The sequence below is a fragment of the Peromyscus maniculatus genome, chromosome X, assembly GCF_049852395.1.
Source record: "Peromyscus maniculatus bairdii isolate BWxNUB_F1_BW_parent chromosome X, HU_Pman_BW_mat_3.1, whole genome shotgun sequence".
NCBI classification, from domain to species: domain Eukaryota; kingdom Metazoa; phylum Chordata; class Mammalia; order Rodentia; family Cricetidae; genus Peromyscus; species Peromyscus maniculatus.
Genome location: NC_134875.1, coordinates 119,377,254 through 119,400,568, shown reverse-complemented (window position 1 = coordinate 119,400,568; position 23,315 = coordinate 119,377,254). Strand labels below are relative to the sequence as shown.

Here is a 23,315-nt window from a genome sequence, read left to right as displayed (position 1 = left end):
GGAGGTTTCTGTCTGCAGGTCCCAGTCCTTTGATTCTGGGCCCATCATATGACAAAGTATCACAACAGTGGTAGTATGTGGCAGAGGAAGAAACTTCACCTCATGGCAAACAGGAAGCAGACAGAGGAGGGCCCAGAAACCAGGTCAAACCTTGGAAGGCACACCCCCAGTATATTAGATACTTTTCCTGTTGCTGAGCCAAAGCAACTTAAGGAAAGGAGGGTTTTTACCATCTCACAGTTTATAGATACAGACCATCATGTTGTCGTGAGCTTGAGACAACTGGTCTCATTGTATCCACAGACTGGAAGCAGAGAGATAAATGCCAGTGCTCAGCTCACTTTCATTTCTGACTCTTTTTATTCAGTCTAAGACAACAACTCATGGCATTATATTGCCCACAGTGCAGGTGGGTCTCCGTACCTCAGTGAATCTAATCTAGGTAATTGTTTGCACACAGGCTCAGGTTTGTCTCCTAGCTGACTTCAGAGTCTGTCAAATTAACAAGAAATATTAAGCATAATACTTAAAAAGAGGTATGCATTATGATCATAAGTTTGGGGGCCATGAAACTAATATACATCAGGTTAAGCCTTTATGTAGATTCAAGGGTCAGTTACTAGAGTGTATCTACCTATCTCCTAAGTTTCAATCACCTCCTAAAATAGCACCACTAGTTAGGGCCAAATGTTCAAGGCATGAGCCTATGGGGAAATTTTTATATTCAAACCATAACATAGACAAATCATGCTATGTTTTCAATGAAGCTGAGTAACATCACTCTATTTCTAAAATCATATCAAATGATACACATCTCAAAAGTCAGTTCTAATACATACACCTTTTTATTGAGGCAAGGAATTATGTAGAATATTCTAGAAAAATACAGTAAATTATTAAATTGGAAAACCAGGATGCACAGAGAAGTCAAAGTTAAGTATAAAGTACCGTGAATGAGTTTAACATTTTATTGTCAAACAATGCTAGAAAAGTCGTGCATTATTTGTAACATCTCAACCTATGAGTCATGTCTGTTCTGGTATTTTTATTGCAGCCACTTCACTTGTACTAAACTCATTGTGCCAATGTAAATACTGCCATTCAGAATCACTAAGGGGGAATAATGTTTTTCCTTTAGCTAAAAAATGGCATATCAAAAGCAAATGAACTCACCCCTGTATGATTTGCTCATTAATCATTACTAAACTTGGCCTATAATTACACAGACACTGATGAGAACACACCATTGTCACATCGCTCCAGCACTGCAGTATGACTTCCAAAACTCACACAGAGCTTGCTCAACACTGGCATCTTTTGATGGCCACTCATCCAGAGTGCTTTTCCAGTTTTTTTTTTTTTTTTAAGGACAGCCATTCTCTTTAAAATGGCTTCTGTAAGTGAGTGAATTGAAACTTCAGAACAAAAATCATCCATCTGTCAAGGCTTCTAAGATGATACTCACAGTTCACTTAGGTTAAGAAAGGTGTGCAGGGGAACGGAAACATCACTCCAATGGAGTTGGAACGATCACCTGCAAACCTGTATTTCTGGTGCCAGGAAAGGTTATCTAAAAGGATTATAAGCCCTGAGAATTAAACCTGCGGCAGTGGTGCACGTCTTTAATCCCAGCACTAGGAAGGCAGAGCCAGGCAGATCTCTGTGAGTTTGCAGCCAGTCTGATCTACAGAGTGAGATCCAGGACAGGTATCAAAACCTACACAGAGAAACCCTGTCTCAAAAAACCAAAAACCCTGTCTCAAAAATAAAAAACAAAAATAGTATTCTCCCAATATTAAGACAAAAAATATCTGCCCCCAAACATATATGTCATTGCATATTCTCAACAACAATTTTATATTATAATAAAATACACATATGTAACATAAAGTATGCCTTTTAAACTATACAATTCAGCAGTATTACATACATCCATGATTTATTAAGCATCACTGTTATCTCATTGTAAAATCTGCTCATCACTCACAAAGGAAATTCCATACCTATTAAACATTTATTCCTCCTTTTTCTTCTGCCCTGTTCCAAATTTGTCTTTTTTCTCTTCTGGCTGTTTCACATAAATATAATTATGCAATATTTTGTCTTTTCTGTCTGATTTCATTCATACCATGTTTCCAAGATTTTATCATCAATCAATATTCTATTGTATGAACATACCATATTTTATATATCCATTCCATCATGTTTTTATTTATTTAATTGGTTTCCAGAATATGTATATTTTGCAAAGTCGGGAGTCCTTTAAATTTTTTGTTATTTACCTTTAAAAAGAGGTATGCATTATGATCATAAGTTTGGGGGCCATGAAACTAATATTATCAGGTTAAGCCTTTATGTAGATTTAAGGGTCAGTTACTAGAGTGTATTATACAAACGCCTCAATACCTGCAGAATAAGGAGCATGCAAATCAGTCTGTACACTAAGCAATTGCCAATATTTGACCATTTTAGTTTATGATCCAGCAATCATCTGATTCTCTGTTAAATCCAATGGAGAATAAAGGTTGTTTTTGTTTTATAACTAGTGATGGGAGTTCAATTGCCTTTAGGCTTTGATAAAATTACATAAGGATGATTTTCAGATGAATTGACTTGACCAAGGCCATGCAGCAAGGAATCCCCTTTGTCTTAGCACCCTTCTAAGCAGATGCTCCCACTGTTCTTATGATTTCTGAGCAAGAGCTGTGATGTTCAGCACTTAATTCAAGAAAAACAGGGAAGAATCACAGAATACCATGCACCTGTAAGATAAGGCAAACCATGAAGTCTGGAGTTCAACTCTTAATTGGAAGTCAGAGTTTCCTCCTACTCTGCCCATTAAGATCCAAGATCATAGAATACCAGCATGAGACTGAAAGCCAGGTTGTAGAGACATAAAGCATAGAGGCTTAAGGCAAAATCATTTCCCACTTCTGAATTGTTTTCAGAGCTCTGCATTCAAAGCAAGGTTTAAAAGATCCTTGGGATTGTGAATAGTAAGAACATGGGACATACTGTGCTTCTTGTCTGGTCACTAAATCAAGGTTATTAATTTACAGTCATGACAGAGTTTCAATCACATCCATAATTTGCATTTTGTCCTTGAATTGGGCATGCACCGAATATTTTACATTTTAGCGACAATGATGCATACCTTTGAGGATAAAGATGAAAAAAAAACTGTCACAAGGTTTGTGTTAGAATGCCAGTAATTGGATAAAAAATCTTTCCATTTCCTCTAGTCTCCCAAATCAGCATTTATTAGTGCTGCAAAAAAGGCAAGATTGAAGTCCAACCCGGTCAAAGTGCGCTTTTCTGAAGAGGTCATCATCAACGGCCAAGTGTCGGTAAGTTTACCATTATCTGTGTTGCTATGCAGAGAATCACTGAGGCAGAGGCTTTGTGCTTGAGTCAAGCCAATAATGTCACTAGACATTATTAAGATAAGACATGGGTCTTATCTTGTCATGGGGGTGGCAAATCTTGACTACAAAGGACTTGACTCACCACCACCTCATTGTCCTCAATTCTAACACAACCAGAATAGGTGCTAGCCCAGTGATTCCTATGATACTTGGTGTATTAGAACCCTCACTGCTTTGATCTGGTAGCATTAATGTTGCCTCATTTATATTAGTAAAGTAAGCTTCCTTTGAAATTTCTACTTTATTGTGCCAATTAAGCATGCTTTCACAGAATAGCCTTTTATATATTTTGTGAAAAGAATTATTTTTCTCTTGAATTTGTGTGTGTGTGTGTGTGTGTGTGTGTGTGTGTGTGTGTGTGTGTGTGTATGAATGTTAAAGTCACTGAAACAACAGATTTTATATATAAGGCTAGAACTGAAGAATGATCCACCAGGTCTATACAAATAGGTCTTCATGGAAAGCATGGCTTCATGATCTTCCACATGGATAATGCAGACATCAAGAGGATAGTTCATTTTCTACACTTTCCAAAGATAGGAGAATGCATTCTGTTTCATTTTCATTTTTATTTTATGTTTTGGGAAGCTTTTACAAGGGTACTAATAGTTTGGGGGTCTTGGAAATTTCAGATTTTTATTGTTGATGGTTGTTGGCTGTTATTGGTGATGTTTAAAGGAATTCTTAGGAATAGACCTTCATTTGTGATCTGTTTGCTGTGGATCACCCTCTTCCCTGAAGTTATCCCTGGGTCTGTATTGGAAGCATATCCTGAGCAAGGCATTTATGAATCTTCTTATCACCAGCCTAACCTAGAACTTTCCAACTTGGAGATCAGGGAATTGAAATATGTGATAATTCTCTTTCAGCTGTGATAAAATACCAAGCCTAAACCACTTCATGAAGGAAGGATTCTCATGATTGCAAAGGGTCCAGTCTGTATTCCTTGGCTCTTGATTCTTGCATTATGGTGAGGCAGAACATCATAGCAACAGGAGCTTGTAGCAGAGGCTACTTATCTCACAACATCCAGAAATTAAAGAGAAATTGAGATAGTTATGGATAATGAGAGGAAAGAAAGAAATATAGAGAAAATATGAAGGCGAGAAGGAGAATCTGTGTCCATAAAAGGTCTGAGACTTTCTCCCCTATTATCCCATCTGGACTCTTAACCTATTTGATGACAACCCCTATATTCAGGTCTTCTCCCCTCTGTCAATCATCTTTAAAAATGTCCTCATAGATACACCCAGAGATGTGTTTTACTAATCTCCTAGGTGGCTCTCAATCAAAAATTGTTGATGATAAAGATTAAGTATCATGGTTGGTCAACCTGACAAACTGTTGGGGCATTTTGAGAAAAGGTCTGAGGCTGTCACTGTTATCCTGTGAACATTTTGTACTGCCCTGTAAATTTGATGCACTCTGCTCCCTGCAATGGATCTCCATCAATGTAGGCACACGGTTACCACATGTCACCAACTCAGTGGAGGAGCAAAAGATTCTAGGCATAGAAAAATAAGTATATCACATTAAAATTTCATAAGAAAATTACCTTTCCATCCCAGGGCTTCTCAGCATGTGACTGAGCATCTAAAGAGACAATAGTGTTCTAGAAGCTTCTGCAACAGTGTCATTTCAACCCTGTTTATACCTGGGCTCATGTGAGGCAGCTGGAATGTGAGGACATTGAGAAAGCGCCAGTGTTCTCTGCAGTCTCTGTTACCTTGCCATGATCCTAGAAAGGCAGGATCTTCAGTTGCACATCTAACCCTCAGCCCATGGAATCTCATCCTTTCTAATATGCTCTTCTCAGTCACAAGGTACCTTGTCTTCTGAATTTAAAGTCAGACTTACTCAGTGAATCAAGCAGCAAGAAGGTCACAGAGGAAGGCCATGGCAGTAGGAATGAGGAGAAGAAATTCAGAGAAAGAAATGGGCAGTGAAAGCCAAGGGACCAGTTAATGAGTTATACAAGGGTTGAGTTTGCTCAGACTGTAAACCACTTAAAAACATCTGTGCATCTGGTCTTCAGTTCCCTCATCTACAAGCCAAAGGACATATGGCTTTGCTATTTCTATTTCTTCCCAAACCCCTGTGACTCTGTGACAACAAATATACGTGTATAACAGTTCCCTCCAAGGACTCATGGATCTTACAGGAATGCATCTACTTTTCTCCTTCATCTCTCTCATCAACTCTCATGACTTCCAATTAAAGGAAGCATCCTAAGGAATGCATTTCTCAGGTTCACTCTTGGTCATATTTCAAATTGGCATCATGTTTGAGTTATTTCTAGATTATATTATGAGCTGTTCATTATCGCTTTGACTTAGCACTTCACTTCTTTTTTTGTGACACTGGGAATGGAATGCAGAGCCCTCCCACATACCAGGTTTGCTCGTTAGTTTTTGGGAAGTTGGTACAAACTAGAGACACCTGGGAAGAGGAAAACTTAGATAAGAAACTGTATTCATCAGGTTGGCCTGTGGGCATGTTTCTAGAGTTTTCTGGCATTGCTAATTGATGTAGGAGGGCCCAGAGCACTGTGACCAGTGCCATCTCTGGGCAGGTAGTCCTGAATTGTATAAGAAAGGCAATTTAATGTGAGCCTGGAAGAAAACTAGTAAGCAGTATTCCTCCATGGTCTCTGCTTCAGTCCCTGTCTCTAGGTCCTGCCTTGAATTCCTGCTCTAGCTTCCTCCAATTATGGGCTGTAACCTGTAAACTAAAAAAACCCCTTTTCTCTCCAAATTGCTTTTAGTCACGGCATTTGATCACAGTGACAAAAAAGCTAACTAGGACATTACACAAGTGCTATACCACTGAGCTGAAAGTCTTGACCCTGTCTTTTTCTCTTTTAGCACACTAGCTTGCCTCTAATGTTTTCCTTTTGAGATGAGAAACATTCCTAAATAGGTTACAAAGAGTTTCAAAAAATAGCTTTACCCTTGAGTTCCTTCATGCTTGTGACTCATTTGCATGACCACCACCAGGGACCAGCAGTCTCCTGTCACACAGCATCATTGATGGTCTTCATTTCGTTCATTTAATCCTTATCCACAAAAGTCAGGGCTTGTGTTTCCAGACACAGATTCTTGACTACAAAGGAATTATGTCTGTAATAATGTTTTCCATTGGGGAATCTTGCTTTGTAAAAAATGCATCTGATTTTTCTGATAGGCAAAAATGTCTTTTGTTGGAGTTTCATGGGTTATTTGTAGCTGGAAAGCAATATTGCTATGAATGCCTTAGTTCAGATCCCACCAAAGGGATACCTATTTGGTCTGTGAGCATTTGGTTATTTATTCATTATTCTATTGTGATAAGAATAAACAATAGACATGTGTCACTATTGCCAAGAGTAAAACTCTAATTTGACTGACCGCCACAGCCACCATTTCTCTTTTCTGTTGTTAAACAGGAAACTGTTAAAGACAACTCACTTCTTTTTATGCCAAATGTTTTGAAAGTCTATTTGGAAAATGGACAGACCAAATCCTTTCGCTTTGACTGCAGCACCTCCATCAAGGTAAGCTGACATTTGAACCTCTGGGCCTGTACTCAGTATGCAAAACCAAACCAAGACAAAATGCATAAACAGAAAAGGCTCTGGAGTTTTTTTGTCTGTATTGGTGATACAAACACTATAACATGCTTTCTATAAAGAAACACTAGGACTAGTGATTTTCATGCAACCATGGATTAATTAAAATAGCATGACTGTCACCAAGAAGGTTTGGCACCCTGCCCAAAGCCAACAGGATTTCCTAGCAATGTCAACCACCAAGAAGATTAGGGTATTAACTATTAATTAAATATCTGTCATTTTTGGTGTCCAGCAAAAACCAGGGGTAGAATAATGTAAAGTTAACATTTACTTTTGATTGCTTTAACCAATTGCTGGAGAATGCCACATAACAAGTTGAAACTGAGGCTTACTTCTCAGGAGGGGGTTAAAGGATGAGCCATCATACAGTCCCATGATTTCTGAGCCATAGGTGAGTTTTACATAATAGGTTTCATAGCAAAGGGTATAGGTTTCCCCCCCCCCATGCTTCTTTCCTGGAAAAGAAAAGAGCATATTCTCCTCTTCTTTTATTGTACAAAAGTATGTTCAGAAATTGATTGCTCCCTAATGTCTCATCAGCCTAAAATAGGCTTTCTTCAAATGGCACAGTCAGAAAGATTTTATGGAGGTAAAAATGTACCTAGTGATGATCTGTACCATAATCTAGCAAGAGACTGTGTTTAAAATGTCTATCAATAGTCAACCATTAATTCCCTGTGTTTGAAAGGACTCAGAGTAGATCTCACCTGTGCAAACGGTTCTACACAGCTCACTTGCTGTGCATTCTTATTGTCATAATATCAGCAAGCAGCTGGGTTTAAATTGCCTTAAATACATGGTGATTCAGTAGGCAGTAGAAGGAACAATATTAGTAGATGGATATAGGAGCACCAAGTCATCCTTAATTGCCCCAGATGAAATACTAGTTCCCTTCATATAAGACCACTACTTTGAAATGGTGGTGGCTGATAAAATCTTTTTCCTTTTTTCCTATTCAATACCAATGTATGACGAGAGGATAGTTGATCTAATAATCAATCTAGTAAAAGGAGAGTCAGCAAATTCTTTCTGGAAAGAAGAGAGTAACCATTTTGGGCTTTGGGGCCATCTGTTGTCTGTAGGAACTACTGGATTATTTTGTTGCACCAGGAAAACAACCACAGAGAGGTGGCATTGGGAGGTCCTCAAGACCACCTTTTAGGTGTATAGTCTTCTTGAGATCAAAATTTTTTCCTCTCACATTCTAATTCATTATAGCAGAGGGTGAGAAGAAAAGCTGGATTCAACAAGGGAAGTCAGCCCATAGGACAGGTTCCAGAGTCCCCTCCCTATGGACACCTACAGGCAGCGTTATAGTCTCCCAGAAATGATGTAACAATATACACAGAGTATTACTAAGAAAACTCCCCTTTGTCTTGATGTCCATAGATTTTATTGGAGACTGGTCACATAGACACAACTAACCAACTGTATGGCTGGACTTAGTGCCTTGCCCCTCTACAGGTCAAATTGTTGTTGCACGGCCCAAGATTATTTGTGGACTCCTAATAGCAAAGACTGTCTGCTATGGACCAGAGCTTTAGCAACAGCATAATGACTCCTGCCAGGCAGACCAGTGAAGAGCTAAGATGTCCATTCCCAAAAGTGACACATCAGAGCCACATCTCTCTTTAGGCAATGCTAATTCTTTCCTGCATACTTTGTGTGAGCAAATGAGGATGACCAGTTGGACCTATGGGCTATGGTTTGCAGACCCTAGAACCCATGCACAAAAGTACACTACTATGAATCTCTCTGCTCTTACGGACTTATTCTGTGTTCTCAACTACTCAGCTCCTTTGTTACACCTTGTTACACCTTCTATCTCACTTGAAGACATATGCTAAGACTTGAGTCCATTTCTTACCAGAAACCAGTCTAACTGAAAAAAAGTTCTATTGTTCATTCCTTCTGGCTTCTTTATTGTAGCAAGTCACACTAGACTGAGTTTGGTTTCCTGGTGGATTACAGGTGACAACGAGGAAACTAGGAGCTGTGCAAAGAGTTCCCATCAAATTCAAGATACCTTATCTTGTACCTAACAGCCTTATTAGCACAACAGACCTTGGCTGGTGAGCATAAAATAGAAATCGTGCAGTGATGAAAGGAAGGTGACAGCTGCTGGATGCAATTTGCCAAAACTCTTGTTACAGAGTTAGAATAGGGAGCAACTATTGAGGTCATTTTCCACCACCACCCCCCACTGGTTTACAAAAATGTCACATAGAGTTCATGTAGCCACACAAAGCCTGGGTTATGTTTCTCTTTCCTCAATTTCATGCAATATATATATATAAAGCAGGAAATATTTTAGATCACATTCAACACAATGAAGGAATTTTGGTTGAAGAGTTATTCTTTGGAGAGGCGTGGAGTTGGCTTTTGTGGTTTTTGTCTTAATAAAGCCTGAAGGAATGGCAAAAGGGCAGAAAGCAGACTCAAATAGCAAAAGAGTCCATCAAAAACCAACTTCATATATGGGAAGGTCTCTCTACCTTAACAACCTAACTACTGTGGCTTTGGAATAGACGATTCTTTGCCGTGGCTATCCTGTGCATTGTTAGGACACTGACCAGCATCCTCACTCTCCACCCACCCAGTGACATCCCCAACCCTGCTATGACAACCAAAGAATGTCTCCCAAAATGTCCAAATGTGGCCATAGGAAATCATGTCCTCCCATTGAGAAGCCCTGTTGTACAGGACTTGGGGTACTTGACTAATAATTACCTTGAAGATGCATACTTTACTAGTTTAAAATCTATGAACAAATGAAAGGCTGAGGAGACTAGCTGTGCCTTGTAGAATATCCTTTATTTGTGTACTCAACACTTTCTGACTATAAATGTTTAATCCTATCAAAGATTACAGACATAGCTTGCTCATTTTATCTTCCCCAGGGAGGTAAAATAAACATATACTGTTGTGGTGGTGCTCTCTGTGTAAATGACATTATAATAAATGCTTTGTAAGTACAAACTCATTTGATTCCTATATCAATTCCAAGACAGGCATTATTATCACTTCCAATACACAGGTAGGGAAACTGAGATACTTAGAGGTTGAATAACTACCCAGCACTGTGAAGTTTAGAAGCATGAGGACTGGAATTAGAAACCAGACTGTCTCAGGAGATTCACCACTACCATGGTGCTCTTTCAGAACAGGCTAGGGCCTGTATACTATTGGGGGGCGGGACTAAAATGATGAATATTTCAGGCCTCACGAGCTCAACTCTGTTCATGCAGTGTATGGGCAATAAGGCAACCATGGACAACAAATGGTTTCACTCTATCCCAATAAAACTTTATTTACAAATATGGGTGGTGGTCTAGATTTAGCATGCAGGCCATGCTTTACCAGTCCCCGGGGTGGAACACTTTCAGAGCTGTTTCAACTGTTTTCTCATTTAGAAAAGAGGAGATTGAAACTAGCCCTCCCTCCGTTAAAAACCTTTCTAATTTAGAACCTCGCACAGGGGCTACAGAGATGGCTCGGTAGTTGAGAGCACTGGCTGCTCTTCTGGAGGACTTGGCTTTGATTGCTCGTACCCACGTGGTGGCTCACAACTGCCTAGAACTTCATTTCCAGGCATGTGATGCCCTCTTCTAGCCTCTCTGGGCACCAAGCATGCAAGGGCTACACAGCACATATGCACACTGTTTTTGTTTTTTTGTTTTTTTTAAAAAAAAAAACCTTCTATGATCGCCAAGCTCCTCTTCCAGCTGTTTACCTTATCTCTCAGATTTGAACTCCATAGAAAATTTCAGTGGTGGTGGAAGCCAGAAAGGGCCAAGAAGAAAGCCTCAATTCTGTGCTTTTTCACTCTTAACACCATTAGATTTCAGTACCAATTGACAGTATTCCGTTACAGAATGTAAAGCCTAAATAGATATAACAGTTTCTGGTCATGGTAGTCTGTTCCAAAAAAATAAAAGGGACAGTGTTGATTTTGATCTCTTCATGTCACTGTTTGCTCTGTAAGGATGTCATCTTAACCCTGCAAGAGAAGCTGTCTATCAAAGGCATTGAGCACTTCTCTCTCATGCTGGAGCAGAGGACCGAAGGGGCCGGGACCAAGCTACTGTTGCTTCATGAACAGGAGACACTCACTCAGGTCTGTGAAATAAGCCCAAAATGATGCTGCTGGTGGGAGCAGAGCCTGTGCTGTCTCCAAATGCCCTCCCTCCAGTTCTCTCCCTATAGCTTCTCTACCCCCAGGTCCTCCCTGAAGGAAGCACCACCTTCATAATGCACTTGACACCTCAATGCGATAGCCTCCTTTTTGCCAGTCTGCTGCAGACCTTCCAGATCTGTCATTCAAAGGCTAGGCAGATACTGGAATGTAGCTCTGCAGAGTGACACTTTCTGTTACTGCAATGGCTTCTTTGCTTCTTTTGATCTCTAGTCTCTTCAAAATCATTAAACACAAAATTGTTCCTGAGGGTATGTAAATGAACCAAAGTCATCCAGAACTGAAGACAATATAGATGACTTTGACTATTTTTGGAAGCCTACAGCCACTGCCCCAGTCCTACCCACTAGGAATATGTGATCTAACGATGTGTCCCAATTCCTGGTTCCAAAGATGCTACCCCCATCTGTTCTCTGGGTTGACAAGGTGACTGCTTACTGCTGCATTCAACATACCACCATCACTTGTCTCAACTTTAAACAAGCTGAGCATCTTGTTTGAGTGTCTAAGTATCCACAAAGTCTTCTTGCATAGGAAAGTTCAGTGAAGAGATAACTCTAAAAAGAGGGTATGGCGGGGGGACATCATCAGCTGAAGCAGCAAGAAAGCACCAAGGGCATGGAAGGACAGGAAGCATTGTCATGCTAAAGTGCTTCTAACTTGATGTGTAATTAAAAGCTAGTATCTGGGGGCGGGGCGGAAGCTCAGCAGTCAAGAACATGTACTGCTCTTCTAGAGGACCTGAGTCCAATTCCTAGAACCCACATCAGGTCGCTCACAACTGCCTAGAACTTCAACTCCAGGAGATCTGACACCTCTGGCCTCTTCAGGGACCTTCACTCACATGTACACATGTAATTAAAACTGAAAATAATTCTTTAAACAAAAATCACAACCTAACACTGCACACATCAATTACCTCAAATAGCCCTATTCTTTTAACAGAATCCAACAGGATGTAATGGGTTAGGAAAGTTACAATGCATATTGATTGCCATTTCTGTATCTAAACTTGACCTATAATTTCCATCAGATTTAAATCTACATAGCCATATTTAAAGTGACTTGCAAAATAACCCATGACAAAGCACTCTTAGAAATAGATGGCTTCTTTTATGTAATGTCATAAGGGAAGTATCACTTATGTTCACAACTCCTCAAGTGAAAACCCATTGTGAATCCATGTTCCCCTGGAAACAGAACCTTAGCCAAACACTTGAATGTGTGGAAGTTCCCTGAGAGATCATGATCAAAACTGGGAGGAGGTGGAAAATGGGAATGTGGCAAATTGGGAACCAATAGAAATGTCTCATTAAGCCCTTTCTACTATGGGACCTAGAGCCCCATCCTACTAGAAAGCTCCGAGTGGCAGCATAGAACACTTGTCAATGGTTCCTCATCTGGAGTGTCCTGAGCAATCAGTTGGCCTGTCACTGATATTGGCCTATGCCTGATGACTCCTCAAATTCCCTGATCCATCCAACGGTCACAGGTACATGTCATAAATAACCTTTAGCCTATGGCAGTAAGTGATAGAGGAATGTGGGCAGCCCACCAGTTCCTGAATCTAATGGGAGTCCCACAACTTTCCCTTTCCCTTTCCCTTTCCAGTTCTGCTCAGACTTCTGCCTACTGCATGGACCTTGTGGGGAATCATTAATGGTGATTTAGGTGAACAAAGATTCAAAACTTTTTGTGATGCTCCATATCCAAAACCTAATAAAATGGGTTAAATATCCTGAAAAAAGGCAGCTCTATACTTTTGAACCATCCAGGCTAGTGAAACCATTAGTCTGAGAGCGGGATAAGAATTGGTTTGATATTGCTGTGTGTCTAAACTCCTGTCCTCTTCTCTCCTTTCCTGCACTGCCTTCTCTTTCTTTCCCAGCCTCTCCTTGGAACATTCCCATAGCAAGTCTGTTATGTACAAACCCTGGCCCCCAAGTCTGCACCTGGGGACCCTAGCCTCACACAAAGGCCAATTTGAAGACTGTGTTAATGTAGAAAGGAAGGGGATTTTGATTCTGTAGCTCTCAGCCCTTTCTCAGTTAGCACCAAGAAGTTCTTATATGATGTGTTTGGTTATCCAGGTGACACAGAGGCCCAGCTCCCATAAGATGAGGTGTCTTTTCCGGATCAGCTTTGTCCCAAAGGATCCCATTGACCTGTTAAGGAGAGATCCAGTCGCTTTTGAGTATCTCTATGTTCAGGTAGGTAAAAATTTAGATTGTTCGATATAAATGTTGAGGTGAACATAAAGTGACCTCTTCATTGTTGTTCTTCCTATCACCCACCCAAAAGCTCAGTGAAACATAAAATAAGTGTGTGATGCTCTTTACATTTCTATATTTGGTTTTGATATAACTTTATACTCCCATAAAGGTGTCAAGAATAGTAATCTACACCCTCCATCTAGATTCATTGTTAGTATTATCTCAAGTGTAATTTATATTTAATGCATGTACATATTCCTTTTCTCTTTCATCACAGAAATTCACACACAGAAATGTATTTTTTCTACAGCACATGAAAGCTAATTACCAGAATTATGTATTATTTTTTATATTAAATATGCCATGTATTTTCCAATATAAATTACATATTACATATTTTCTTACATAAATTCTGTTCAATAAACAAAATCAAGAAATAGGATATCGATGCATGTCCCTTGTCTCATCTTTGTTCTACATCCAAATGATGCCTGTTGTCCCCCAAATGTCCTTTATGCCATCTTTTTTTTCTAGAATAGAATTTACTGTGGAATCTAATTTTGCATGTAGTTTGGTTGTCATGTTTCTTTAGTGTCCTTAAATCAGGTCCATCCCTTATTCTCCCTTGACTTTTGTAACAGTCAGTTTGGAGAAGTACTAATCAGACATTTTATAGAAACCTTGCCACTTGTGTTTCTCTAGTATTTTCTCATGATTACATTGAAGTTAGGAATTTGCAAAGAATGACATAAGTGGCTGTGTCCTTCTCGGTGTAGCACTCGAGGAGCCACCTGGCACCAGTTTATCCCCTTCATTGGGAGGCTAATTTTGACTCTTACGTGGATAGTATCCTTGTAAAAATTAATAACTTTTCTTTTATAATGAATAAGAAATTTGCAGCAAGTCACTTTGTGACTTTTATCATCTCATATTTCATCAAATTATCACCCACTAATTTTTATTAATAGTATTAATTGGTGATTCTTACTTTAATCTATCGTTATCATGATGAGTTAAAATGGTATGCCTAATCTCCTTATGTCTTCTTTGTTCATCAGTTGGTATACTATAAAAGTTTTTCCTTCTCTGTATGTTTATTCATTCATTTTCATGCTTAAATTTTCCCTGAGACATCGTGATAATGATTAATATTGGAATTAATAATTTTCAAAATTTTAAGATTCTAAGAGAGATATATCTTCTCTAGATGGTCCAGCTTATTATTCTTCACACACACACACACACACACACACACACACACACACACACACACACACAAAATAAAACTTCCAGGAGTATCTGAAACAATTAATCTAAGAGGAAATGTATTGGTATAGATATATATGAATAAGTTTATGTGATTCAATATTTATATGTACCTATACTTTTATGAATCCTTCCTATTGTTCTCACTTAAATTTTCCAATGCAATTGAATTAAACATTAATAATCTATTTATTGGGTCTGAACAAATGGCTCAGCAGTTAATAATATTGAATACTCTTCCAAAGGATCTGAATTTGATTCCCAGCATCCATATGGCAGCTAACAACCACCTATAACTCCAGTTCCAAGGGATCTAATGACCTCTACTGGCCTCTATGTACACTGAGTGCATGTGGTACATAGACATATATTTAGACAAAATGCCCATGCACATAAAAAGAAAAAGAAAATCTCAAAAAGGATCTATTTGTTTAATGTGTAGTATACAGTAATAGAATCACTCCAAGTGTCTGTAAGCATGTCTTTTACCTTTATATACACAAAAGAAGGAGAAAAACTGAGCTTAAAAAATTAGGTATCAGGTGAAAGAAAGATACAAACATGATAGACGTGGCAAATTAGGTATGTTGTTATCAAGTAACAATAAACTCGAGATATCAGAAATGAAATCAGAGAGAAAAAGAAGCAGAATATGCAAGTACATTCTAGTATGTAGGGATCCTCAGAAAAGATCCCAGTAATTTCCTCCACCTCTGTGCCCTTTGAACAAGATTTTTTTAGCTCAAGAAGTTGATTAATGTTCATGAAGATAGCTCTGCATCTCCAAGATAAAGTCTAATCCTTTCAGTATATACATCCTATTTATAAAAAATAATTTAAAATGTATATTGCATTTCCAACCTAAACAGTGAGACTATTGTCTTCTGGGTTTTCTCAATGTTAAATATAGGTCATATGCACCCCTGATTTGGCAACAGTGTCTTCTGTTCCTCCAGTAGTCCAGGAAACCCAGCCAACTATGACTGCATGAAACAAAGAGTTTGATTCTAAGCTTATTGGTTACTGCATCTTCCCCATACTCCTGCTGAGCATCACTCAGAGGCTAAGTCACCTCCAATAAGACCATGTACTACAATTATTAGCTAGTTAGTTGCAAATGAATAGCTCCAGGTACCTGTTAGTATAAAACTGTAGACAGTGAAATACAGGTACAGGTTGTTCTCTATAATTACATTCTCATTTTGGTAACAGGATGGTGCTTTCAAACCATTCGGCTTCTGTTTAAACACTGCAAGAAGTCCATTGCCTTTGTAAAGAGGAAAACACAAGGCTGTGCTTGTCTTGGGGAAGGGAGACAAGAAGTACCTCTAAAGCTCATTATGTTTTGTTTAAGGCATACCTGCTGAAATCAAATGCATGGAGAGTTTTCTCATTTGAAAGACATCTTTTATACTAGAGGACTGGCCTCAAAATAAGACAGCCTGTCTGGAGAGCTTGCCTGGAGACAGGAAGAAAAAAGACTGATGATGTTTCCATTTTCCTGCCTTGGCTTTCATGTGGGTGGTAGATTATCTACCTCTTAAAGGAATAGGCAGCAGGGGAGATGGATAGCCATATACTATGGGCAGTGGAGACTAAAATCAAGTGACTATCATCTTATATTTCCCCCTCAGAGAATAGGAAATGAACTGGTTTTTCGCCTCAGACTCTACTTGGAAATGACTATATAACAGAATGTGTAGTGCGTTTAAAATAACACATCTGTCTACTAGAAGTCATCGGGTCTCCTGTGTGTCTGTGTTGATTTTTAAGCTACTACAAAAATGCAGTGAAATTGCCTGGAGAACAGAAGAGGAAACAGAAGCCACACATAGCACTTTACAAACCAAAATCAATTTAACTGAGCAGGCTCCTAATGAGAGCAGTCACCATTGGCCAGATGAAGCATGAAGATGCAAACAGATTTCAGTAGTGATAATATATATTCATCTCTGCGTCATTAATAGTCCATGAGGTCTTTTACAGATTTTAGCATATATATTAACAGTAAACTCTAATAATCTAGACTGTTTTAATTTGTAATAATATGCTTGCTGATATTTGCCCTGTCCACTCTATTCAGAAAAAAGTTATTTATACTAATTAATAAACAGGATGTAATCCATGAGCCACCAAAATCTTTGTAAACAAGTTAATAGTATTGCTTTCCTTTTAAGCATATATTAATTACAAATGAACTTTTTATAGGCCTACAATGGGGACTGTTATGACCTCTACTTAGCAAAATGGTTGCTACTATTCACTTGTGAGACTGTATTTTAAGTAATAGATTTAAGAGTAATAAAGGGATGATTAATTTCTCTCTTTATCACTCTCTAATACACACACACACACACACACACACACACACATTGCACACTAACTCTCCAGGGTCATTCTTAACTAATTATATAATAATTAAGTGACTAATTGCCTTGTCAAAAGATTTACCCAGAAGTCTGGTTAAATGCAAGTGTCTCAGTTACTCTTCTATTGCTGTGATGAAACACCATAACCAAGGCAACTTTTTTCAAAGCATTTAATGGGACTTGCTTATATTTTCAGAGAATTCATGCTATCATGGTGGGGAGCATGGTGGCAGACAGGTAGACATTTTGTTGGAGCAGTGGCTGAAAGTTTATATCCTGATCCACAATCACAAAGCAGAGAGAGATAACTGAGAATGTTATCAAAGCCCACCCCCAATGATACACACCTACCCTAACATGGCTGCATCTCCTAATCCTCCCTAAATAGTTCCACTGACTGGAGATCAAACATTCGAGTATATGAGCCGATAGGGGCCATTCTTATTCAAACCTCCACAGCAAGGTACAACAGGAATGCAAAAAAAAAAAAAAAAAAATGGTTCGGGCCAGAGTTCTTAGAAAAGGTAACAATAATGGCTTGTGATTATATAACACGTTCCATTTATGAATTAACCACCTTAGAGCTATCACAGGAACATTGCAATTTACTTAGCTCTCAAGTTAGCTGTTTTTCAGGGTTCACCCATTTTTAGATAAGAAAACTAACATGTCATGGCTAAAGCAAATGTAGTAATAGTTGACAGAGCCTACCATCAAACCTGGGCTTTTATATCTAAGTTCTGCACACACACACACACACACACACACACACACACACACACACACACACCAATTCTGTTTTGAATCTAGGGCTAGGGGCAAAAGCTCAGTCCAAAAAGAACATGAGTTTGGTTGCCAGAGCCCACATTAAACAAAAAGTAAGACATGGCTGCACACACTTGCAATCTCAGCATCAGGGAAGTAAAGACAGGCAGATCCTGGATGATTGCCAACCAGCTAGCCTAGCCTAGGAATTTACCTAGCCTTGGTAAATTCCAGGCCAGTGAGAAATCCTGTCTAAATATAAAATACAGTAATAAGAAGGTGGCTGGCTCTTGAGGTAGAGCATCCAAAATTGTCCTTTGACCTAATACATATGGGCACACACACCCATACATACATGTGCATCTAAGCATGTGAGCATACACAAATACACACCACATTCTGGGCTTCCAGTTCTCTTACAGGACTGTATAAAACAACCTTATCTAGGCTGTTAACACGTTGGAGCCAAGATTGACTGCTTCAAGCACTTAGGCACGATTGTGAAAACCAAAATAAACAAAACAAAGTGGCAGCTTTAAATTGTTTTTGAGGGTATGTCCCAACCATGCTAGGTCTTGTTTCTTGACAGACACACTTCAAATATGAGCTGTTGTGTGTTCCAGGAAGCTTTAAGATTTTTCAGGGAAACAAAAGTAAAAGACCTTATTAGGGATAAATTGGGAGGACAATTGGACTCACTTAGCAATGAAACAGTGGACTGAGAAATATGCATCCATTGCATGTAGAGACAAAGCATAAGATATGCTAAGTATGCAGTGTTTAAATATTACATGCATGGTCTTAACTTCATAAATTCAGTATATGGTGTGATTACTACCATGCTTCTCTTAGAAAGGAAGTAAAAATAATTGCAGCATGTGTTTCCTTTTGATGTCTACTTGAGACAAGGCAAAAAATGCAATAAGGATGCAGGAAAGGGGGTATGTTTTTCTCTAACTAGAACCCAGTTTTCAAAATAAAACTCAGCACACATATAAAATCTGCTTACATAGTCTGCATGTTCTGTCCACTTCCCCGCTTTGCTCCTAACAAGAGAAAGGAATACACTACTCAAGTCTAGTCTCTCTTGTCACATGGGACCTTAGCATTGTATAAACATATGCTCAGCCAGTTTGGTTGACTGAGATGCAGTCTGGTGATTTTGCTCAGGCTAGCCTTGAATTTGTAGTTCACTGTGATGATCTGAATGAAAATGGCTCACATAGGCTCATGTATTTAAATGCTTGGTTCCCTGTGGTGGTATTGTGTTCCCCAAAATATTGTACACCCTAATAAACTTGTCTGGGGTCAGAGACAGAACAGCCACTAGATACAAAGGCTAGAAAATGGTGGCACTCATGCCTTTAATCCTAGCACTCCAGAGGCAGAAATCCCTCTGGATCTCTGTGAGTTGAAAGCCACATTGGAAACAGCCAGGCATGGTGACTCACGCCTTTAGTCCCAGAAAGCGAGCCTTTAATCCCAGGGAGTGATGGCAGAAAAGCAGAAAGATGTATAAGGAGTGAAAACCAGGTACTAGGCTGGTTAACCATTCAGGCTTTCAAGAAGCAGTTCAGCTGAGATCCATTTGGATGAGGACTCAGAGGCTTCCAATCTGGGGAAACAGGATCAGCTGAGGAATTGGCAAGGTGAGGTGGCTGTGGCTTGTTCTGTTGCTCTGATATTCCAGCATTCACCCCAACAGCTGGTTCCAGGTTTGTTTTTATTAATAATCCCTTTTAAGATTCCTGCAACAGTCCCCAGTTGGTGGACCTGTTTGGGAGGACTAGGAGGTGTGGCCGTGTTGGAGGAGGCATGACATTGGAGGTGGGCTTTCAGGTTTCAAAAGCCCTCCTTTTGAATAAGTGTGCTCAGCTACTGCTCCAGCACCATGCCTGCCTGCCTGCTGACATGTTCCAGGCGATGATGGTCATGCACTCACCCTCTGAACTGTAAGCCCCCAATAAACTCTCCCTTCTATAAGTTGCCTTGTTCATGATACTTAGAACAGCAATAGAAAAGCTACTAAGACATCCACCCATCCCAGCTTCACCAGTAGCTGAAACTATAGGGTGTAGCACCATACATGGCCTACATTTTCACCCTAGCCACAAACTCTGTGAACTAAACAACTGATTCCAAGAGATGTGGAATAACTCCCACATAATCACACATTTGAAATGGGAGGGCTGTAGACATTGAAATGAATGGAAGGTTTTAATAACTACCCTTACAGCATACACCAATGCCCTGTGATAAAGCACACCTCTTATAATCCTCAAGCAGCTCTAGTGAGGTAGTTCCTATGAGCCCCACTCACAGATGAATAAACCAAGGGCAAGAGTTCAAATAAATGGTAAGGTTTCAAATGTGATAGCTTTTGTTGGCAAAGCCAGGACTTTGATACTGGCAAACCCCCAGTAGCACACAAAGTAAGAATAAGAATAACATCAATAAATGTTTTAAAGTGTGCTTACAGCTTCCAAGCACAGCTCAACTATTTTAGTCCTCACAACACCCTGCTGTTAGAGAACACTATCACTCCATTTTAGAGAAAGGAAAAGTGAGGCACCATCAAGTTAGGAACTTGCCCAAGGCCACACCTTATGTGAAATGAATGAAGTTTGGAAGCCAGGATTCCAAGTCCAGCAGCAAAAACTGCATTCCTCCACCATGCTTCTGTCTTCAGCTGCAGCACCTGTGTTTGGCAATTCCATCCCTAAATTCCTAATTATTTTTTACAAAAAGCTAAATATTTAAATAACAGCTTGTCGATGGCTGTTAAATGTTTTGTGTGGTCTGTGTTTGTGCAATTAAATACTGACTCGGCTCCAAGCAGCACGGTGGAGATGTTTCCACATTTAGCCTCAGTGCCTTAGAAGTGAAGGTTGAAACACTGGGGGAATGCATGTCACCTGCTCCTCTAAAGGGGAGCACGAGGCAGCCCATGCTCTGATGAACTGCACCCTCTGCTGGTCTCTTCACAGAGTTGTAACGACGTTGTTCAGGAGCGATTTGGACCCGAGCTGAAATACGACATTGCCTTGCGGCTGGCCGCGTTACAAATGTACATCGCCACTGTCACCACCAAACAGACGCAGAAAATCTCCCTCAAATACATTGAGTAAGTGTTCACACTTAATGCAGTGAGATGCTGTGGGTTTTTCTTTACTTTTTTGTATCTGTTTGCGGAGTTCATCTTGCTTGTCGTCGACTATTTGTAAACTAGTGGCAAAAATACAAATATTTTGTCTTTTATACTAGAAAAGATCCATTTCTCACTTTATCCACCTTTAGAAAATTGCAGGCTAGGTGAAAGTATTTTTTTTAATGAGAGTAAGCCCCAGAATGATGGCTCACTTCTGTCATCCCATCAACTTTATCGATAGAGCATACTGAGGCAGAAGTATGGGTACAAGACCAATTGGAACGACATAACAAGATTTTGTCCCCCAAAACACCAAGATGAACAAACAGCAGAGCCTGGTGGTGCAGGCATGAAATTTTAACTACTCATGAAGCGGAGGCAGGAGAATCCCAAGTTCTAGTGCTACAGACTAAGTGCAAGGCAAAGCTATGCAACTTCCTGAGATCCCATCTCAGAATGAGGAAAAAAATAGTATCAGCACATTTGGCACATAGGACTTGCTTCAAAGATAAATGAGTAAACTAGGTATAAAATGATTAAGTGGCTTGTTACTTTCTCAATCACAGGACAGGGGTGGGGCTGGGACAGGGTTAAATCCCAAGCAATGGGACTACTCTTGTGCCTTAGTTTGTGTGATAGACTGAATTGTTGTTGGAGCCTAGTTAGGCTTGGCCACGCCTCTAAAATACACCAATTAAAGAGACAAGTAATAGGAAAAAAAGAAGATTAGTTTCAAATGGTAGAACTGAAAAGAGGAACAAAGAAAGACCCGAGTCTGTCTGTATTCAGGGTCCTGACATGAGGTTAGATTTAAGTAAGTTTTAAGAGAAGGCAAGTCTTCTATGTAACTCGGCAGTCTTAGTCAAGGTGTGGTCTGGCTCACCATTTCTTCGTCATTGTCGGCTGTCTGTGGCATGGTGTTCAGATAAATTGTGGGGACTGGGTGAACTTTCTTCCTAGGAGGCAAGTTCCTCCGCTGCATGGATGAGGCTTCAGCCATTGCCTTCTCCCAGTGTGATATTCCTAGAAGAATTCCATTTCCTAGGGGTTCTTTTGTCTTAATAGTCTGGTAGAACAAAGGATGGGCACAAATGTCTCTTTAGAATCCTTCCTCTCTTGCCAGGGTGGTTATAGAGCAGTGATTTTCAACCTGTTGGTCACGACCCCTTTGGAGGTTGAAAGACCCTTTCACAGGGGTTTCCTTAGAACATCAGGAAGCACAGATATTTACATTACAATTCATAATAGAGCAAAATTACTGTTATGAAGTAACAACAAAATAATGTTATGGTTGGGGGTCAGCACAAAATGACGAACTGTATGAAAGGGTCGTAACATTAGGAAGGGTGAGAACCACTGTTACAGAGAGACCTTTTCTGAAGAGTGTTCACAACAGGAGATGAGCTGGGCCTGGTGGCTCACACCTATAATCCTAGCATTGAGGGAGTCTGAGTTAGGGGAATCACCAGTTTGAAGCCAGCCTACGTTACATAAGACCTTGTCAAAAAGAAAAAAGAAAAAGAAAAAAAAAAGAATGAGCTGGAGAAATGACTAGGTAGTTAAGAGCACTTGCTACTCTCGCACAGGATCTGAGTTTGGTTCCTAGCACCCATATGGTGATTTACAACCATCTGTAACTCCAGTCCCAGTGCAAACTCGCACCCTCTTCTGGCATTTTGTGGGCACCAAGCATGTATTTAGTGCACATACAAGCATGGAGGCAAAACACTCATACACATCAAATAAAAAGAAATCTTGAAGAAAAGAATGCCACAATCAGGAACCATGAAGTGGCTGGCAAAGATGTCACACAGCAAAGTTGACTCTGTGAAGCTTATCTTGTTTGTAAACTTTGGATGCCTTCTCTTGCTGAGGATGCCCTTTTACTACCAGCATCCCTCTTTGGCCAAGAAAGACCCTATTTTCTTCGAAAATAGATGGTTTGTATTGCCTCCAGCTGATGCATCTATTTAAGGGTCATCCTTTAAGAGAGAAGGCTCAGTCTCTCAGCAAGAGATTCTCTAGCCTAAAGCAAATACCACTTATTCATCCCAGCAGCTCTTTATGCTAACAAAAAGGTGAATCGTGTGTCAGTTCTTATGGCCAGACTGAATCCATATCTCAACACCATACTAAAAGCCTTGAATTTCTCCCCATCCACGCTCAAAACACAGACAAATGAATACAATCCCATTTTTCCAAATGCACTTTTCCAGGGGCTACCTGTAAAGTACCATGATGCCACACTACCTAACCTGCGGGTTTTTCTCAACAGGCTTTTGAGCCTGGCTTGGGGAAAACTAGAGCTCCAATTTGCTGCCACT

General features: G+C 39.7%; 1 protein-coding gene across 4 annotated transcripts in view; it reads left to right on the top strand.

Moving 5' to 3' along the window:
* Frmpd4 (FERM and PDZ domain containing 4) overlaps positions 1 to 23,315 on the top strand; it is a 623,066-nt gene that overhangs the window by 575,187 nt on the left and 24,564 nt on the right. For all 4 annotated transcript variants that reach the window (XM_076562913.1, XM_006973177.4, XM_076562914.1 and 1 more), the window contains 5 exons: positions 3,243 to 3,347; positions 6,850 to 6,957; positions 11,021 to 11,152; positions 13,321 to 13,440; positions 20,831 to 20,967. In XM_076562913.1, the coding sequence (XP_076419028.1) occupies positions 3,243 to 3,347; positions 6,850 to 6,957; positions 11,021 to 11,152; positions 13,321 to 13,440; positions 20,831 to 20,967 (602 nt within the window). The remainder of the gene's footprint in view (positions 1 to 3,242; positions 3,348 to 6,849; positions 6,958 to 11,020; positions 11,153 to 13,320; positions 13,441 to 20,830; positions 20,968 to 23,315) is intronic.